Source organism: Gossypium arboreum, chromosome 13, assembly GCF_025698485.1.
Source record: "Gossypium arboreum isolate Shixiya-1 chromosome 13, ASM2569848v2, whole genome shotgun sequence".
Classification (NCBI taxonomy): Eukaryota; Viridiplantae; Streptophyta; class Magnoliopsida; order Malvales; family Malvaceae; genus Gossypium; species Gossypium arboreum.
Window position 1 is genome coordinate 90419267 of NC_069082.1, and position 4882 is coordinate 90424148.

At 33.1% G+C, this 4882-nt stretch overlaps 1 protein-coding gene across 3 annotated transcripts; it reads right to left on the reverse strand.

Annotated features, from left to right (window-relative positions):
* Positions 1-576: 576 nt before the first annotated feature.
* On the reverse strand, positions 577-4570 carry LOC108461366 (cullin-1-like). 3 transcript variants are annotated; one of them, XM_053024710.1, is made up of 9 exons: positions 4343-4570; positions 3396-3600; positions 3187-3286; positions 2748-2936; positions 2583-2630; positions 2298-2501; positions 2140-2217; positions 1704-1793; positions 577-992 (listed from the first exon to the last, which is right to left on the reverse strand). In XM_053024710.1, the coding sequence occupies exons 2-9, from the start codon at positions 3524-3526 to the stop codon at positions 885-887; spliced, it is 948 nt and encodes a 315-aa protein (XP_052880670.1). In that variant the 5' UTR covers positions 3527-3600; positions 4343-4570; the 3' UTR covers positions 577-884. The 3 variants fall into 3 exon arrangements, with proteins under 3 accessions (XP_052880670.1, XP_017616688.1, XP_017616687.1); XM_017761199.2 differs by having other exon boundaries at positions 3396-3568; positions 4343-4568; XM_017761198.2 differs by having other exon boundaries at positions 3396-3560; positions 4343-4556.
* Positions 4571-4882: the final 312 nt, after the last annotated feature.

The window sequence follows — 4882 nt, forward strand, 5'->3', positions numbered from 1 at the left end:
TAATATAATTGAAATGATGAGTACAAATCTCATCATATGAATATTTTTATTATTTATTTTAAAATAAAGAGATTAAAGTCCAATCAAAAATATAATTTATTCTAAATGTAAGATATTTGAGTAATTTCTCTAACTGAAAAGGTATAAATAAAAGTATAGATTACACTTCCAACTTTATATTAAAGTACAAATTCTACAAATAAAAATCCTGAAGGTACCAAAACATAACTTTAACAATGCTTTTGAAAAAGCAATTAATATATTTTATATGGTAATACTATAATTTTGAGACACGACTTAAGGAAACATCTATGAGACACCGAATTTGCTGCTGTTTCCCATGCCATGATCTCTGATCAAAAACTATAATGTGATCTAACGACATACTTATTAGCTTCTGAATGCTTTTCATCTGCCTTTCTAGCATCATTAATGTATTTTCTTTTTCTCCAGTCAAAATCACCAGCAAACTCCCCCTTCTCTTCTCAGTAACATGAGTTAATGCCATGTTATCTGGTTTGTTGAATCCAAAGGCTTGTTCGAAATTAGGCTTCAACACATACATAGGTCACAAGATTCTTATCAATGCACATATAGATTCTGAATAAGGTCTACATCAGTTATGGTTTTACATAAAAAATAAATAAAAAGTGTGAAGCAGCAAAGAGCCTTTGGATATTCTTCAGGAGTGAATCTGCCGTCGGCAAAAAACATAAATACAAAACATCTCAATTTCATTCAACTAATGAACAGCTGAACTTTAATTTTGCATTTCGGGAAAACAGAAAAGGACAGAGGTTGCAGCACTAGGTCGGCTATTGGTAACTATATTTTTATCAAAGTAATTTGTACAAACATCTGCTGATAATGCTCTCAAAACAAGTTTAGCATATATGTGCTGAATTTGCCATTAGCGTCGAGAGCCATTCTTCGGGTGATGTTGAAGAACTTCCCTCTTGAAGGGACATGCCAGCACATTTCAACAATATTTCCTGCAAGCAATCCATATTTGCCATGAATCAAAAGAATAATCGGTGCAGAAAAATCAGGCAACAGGAGGATAAATTATGGACGAGTTCTCGAACGCCTTAACCATGGAGACATTCAAAAATATTTCTTTTCAGTTTTGTTTTTTATGACCAGGGCTGCACAGGATCCATGGTTCTTTGACTTCATGATAATTCAGCACACTAAGGGCCCAGTTACGTGGCATAGTCCGGTGTGGTGGGAATCCATTCACAGCACACCAGAGCTCTGTTGGAGTCAAAACAATCAGGTAAGTGTGTACCTGTGGTATTTTGGCCTTAAATGGGGCTTCAATGCAGTGTGAATGAATTCTCCGGGCTACACCAGCAACAGAGACTAAACTGAATGTAACAATCTCACAAACTAGATTTAAATACACATCAGTAATTTTTCAGTCATCCAATTGACTTGGGGTCTCCTCGAAACCACACAACATTGTAACAAAAAAAGTAGGTCAAAGAATCCAGACCTAAGCACACATACTTCGAATGATTATGCTCCAAGACCCTGAAACTTCCAGTTCCAAGCCCACCAAATGATCCAAGAGAATTGCCTCGCCAAAGACCACTAACAGGACTTGGAGCAAATACGTGCACTCACATGCATTACAATACCACTATAATAGGATAGACTTATGCAACAATGATAAAGTTACTCATTTGGAGATTTATTGGCACCTGATAATCTGTCACCATGCCAGAATTCTCAGCTTGCCTTTTTTCCATCAGTTTATTCGCAATTTGATCTAGCAAATGATATCTGACAACCTGCAGAAACCATAGAAGATAAGAGTTATTGACATTTCTTGGAATCTCTAATGCTATATAAGTGACAGAATCTGTTCTTTGTAAAATGGATTTTCTATATAACATATCCAGGTTCTGAAGATCATTACAAGATGAAGAGCCCCAACTTGATCAACTTTCAAATTAATTCAGCTGTTATCTACACTTACCAACCTCCATGACAAGCATGAATCGAAATAATAAGAGTACAAAAAGGGAAAAAAAAACACCTTCCAAATTACTAAACATTCATTTGGAAGCACACTTTGATATATAACCAATTAAAAGCACAAAAAGGAATTCTCCAGTTTAAAATTATTGACTATACCTGCACTATCTTAATTTCAGTGTCAGGATGTAGGTACTGTCGAGCTCTTTGCTTCTCCCGATTCAAGCACCAGAAAACCTAGAAAGTTTAGGAGACCATATACTGATTAATATTGTCAATAACAATTAAATAAATATAAGTATTTGACAACTAAACACCTTTTGAACATATTCAGCTGATGAGTCATACAGAAGCCACTCTGAAGCTAATCGAGAATAGTAACCAGAGATTTCTGTAAGCATGATCCGCTCAAAATCTTCATAATAGTTAGCCCCTTTGTAGTCACTAATTTCCACAAAGATATCCAAGACATTCTTCAGCAGGACGCAGTCAATCTGTTGTCCTTCACGCTCCTGATTGATCTGCATGTAAAACTGAACTGACCCAAATTCCACTAAAAGGGAAACTAAAATTTTTACCATAGGCAAGCACATGGAAATTACCAAAGTTAATGCAGCCTCAATTAATCTACAGTACAACTTCTTGAAGACCTGAAATTTATATTAGACCCAAAAAATAATAGCAATTACTCCAAAAGTTTTTCAATTTTCATCAGGAAAGCACATTTAGTTCAGGTAAAACTGTCCCAAGAATAAACTGTCACCTACCAGATCCCTGAAACAAGAAAAAGAGATGCCATTTAGTGACTCAAGCTCAATATGTTGAGGGATAAAGAAGCGATCGAGGTATTCAAAGAATCTACATAACCATCTTGCCATCAGCTTATAATTAGACCATATGACTACAAATTCTCTCAACAAATTTGCACCTTGTTTATTGACTAAAGTTGGCAGTACCTGAGAGTAAAAAAAGAAAAGAAAATTCATAAATACACACTCAATGTATATGTGTCAAACTTTGCGTGTACATCCACATTGCGGTCCTACACCTTCCCTAGCTGTCCTAAAAAAGAAGTCTGTATTTGGGAATATGAGCACCACAAGAGCAAGTCTGGAGAAAGCTAATACAAATGACTTCAAGATGCAACTGAACAAACTAAAGAAAAACCATCATGATATAAGTAGTTCAAATCTCAAATTGTCTCACCGTTGAAAAGATGCTCTCTTCCAAGCTGTTTCTGAATTTCTCATAAAGCTGCATCGTTTTCTCATTAGAGCTATGGTAAGTGCACATGAAATAAACACATCTATGGAAATTGTGAAGGATGACATTTTTATCTTAACAACACTAACCTATGTTGTGTAAGATGATATTGCAGGTTAATCTAACTAAATCCCTATATAAACAAAGGATACTCATAGAACCTCTGGTATTCTTCTCCAGAGAACTTTGTTTCAGGGTACCCTTCAATAATCTTCTTTGCCTTCACAATCGCCTCATCCATTATCATCATCCCTTCATCTAGTGGTATGTACTTCAGAATCATGTTTCTGTTCTTCACGTCTTAACTTCGCAAATATCTGCACAACTATCATTCTCACATTATGCTAACCAATAGCACTAGAAGTGACAGTTCCAACAAATTTTATATGATTTGTGAATATCGAAAATCAATGAACAAGAATCATATATTTTTCACCCAGTATTCATGAACAAGATAACAGAGGCAAGAACAAAAAGTAACAAATGAATCTCAATAATGTAAATCTTATTTACAGGAAGATAAAGTCAGTCAACTTTAAATGAGATTATTAACGTCTTAAAATACCAGAACACCACAAATGCTTGAAATTGTAAATCGAATTTATTTCCTTCTCCACAATTCCAGTTAAGCCAAAACTATAGAAAAAGAAAACTTCTGAGAAATGACAAGAACAAACACCTGGATCAACCATAAATTTCATGGCATAAGATCAAAAAATTTCACTTCCCAAATTATATAAAACACTCAATTTGTGCTAAACGCAAAGTAAAAGTCTAAAAGATATCAGGAATAAGCCAAGAAAAAACAATTAATAAATCAATATACTTGCAAAATATCTTCACCAACCATTACAACTAACCAAAAAAGAGGAAAATACCGAAAGCCAAAAATGAAAAATAAAACGCCCAAAAAATTAAAGCAAGAAAAACATAAGATTTACGCCAAAAATTCTTGAATGAAGGAGCTAAATTCTGAAAAAGGATACAAAATAAATAAGCAGAAATGAGCTAAAAAACCCAGCAAAAACCCCGATTTCAAATTCAAACGTCAAGCAATTAAGATACGGAAAGATAAAAAAGGATTCATTAAAAAATTTACCTGACTTTTTCAGTTTTTGTTGAGAGATTTTCCTTGTTCTTCTTTTGCTAGTACAGAGAGTTTTAAAGGCAATGGAAAGTGCCAGCTTTACTCTCTGAAGTCGCTGATTTTCTTTGTATTATTAGTGAAACTACTCATACTACTCGACTTTTTTATATTTAAATATTAGTTTTTAAATTATTTATATATCAGAATAGGATATTTTGGGATTAATTGTGAAGCTGAATCCGCTTTTAATACATATAGAAACCGCTAATATTCTAAAAGCCACTTAAACTATTACACCTCCTCTTATTCTGTTTTCTTTTTTTTATTAACTAACCGTTAACATATCGTTTTTATTTATACAAATCCTTCATTTTAATTTTAAAGTAAAATATTTTAAATTTGATGAAACAAAAATAACATAATATCTTTTGAAATAATATTTTATTTTTTTAAAAGTATTTATATACATAACACACTTTATCACTCTTTTAAAAATTCTAATTACTTTTTAAAATTTTATGTTGATGTTGAATTGTATATAATTTCCATTGC

Coding starts and splice junctions, on each gene's coding strand:
- LOC108461366 (XM_053024710.1), bottom strand. CDS start 3,526: ATGATTCTGAAGTACATACCACTAGATGAAGGGATGATGATAATGGAT. Junction 2,218..2,297: donor CAGCTGAATATGTTCAAAAG/GTGTTTAGTTGT, acceptor TAAACTTTCTAG/GTTTTCTGGTGCTTGAATCG. Junction 993..1,703: donor GCATGGTGACAGATTATCAG/GTGCCAATAAAT, acceptor GATTGCTTGCAG/GAAATATTGTTGAAATGTGC.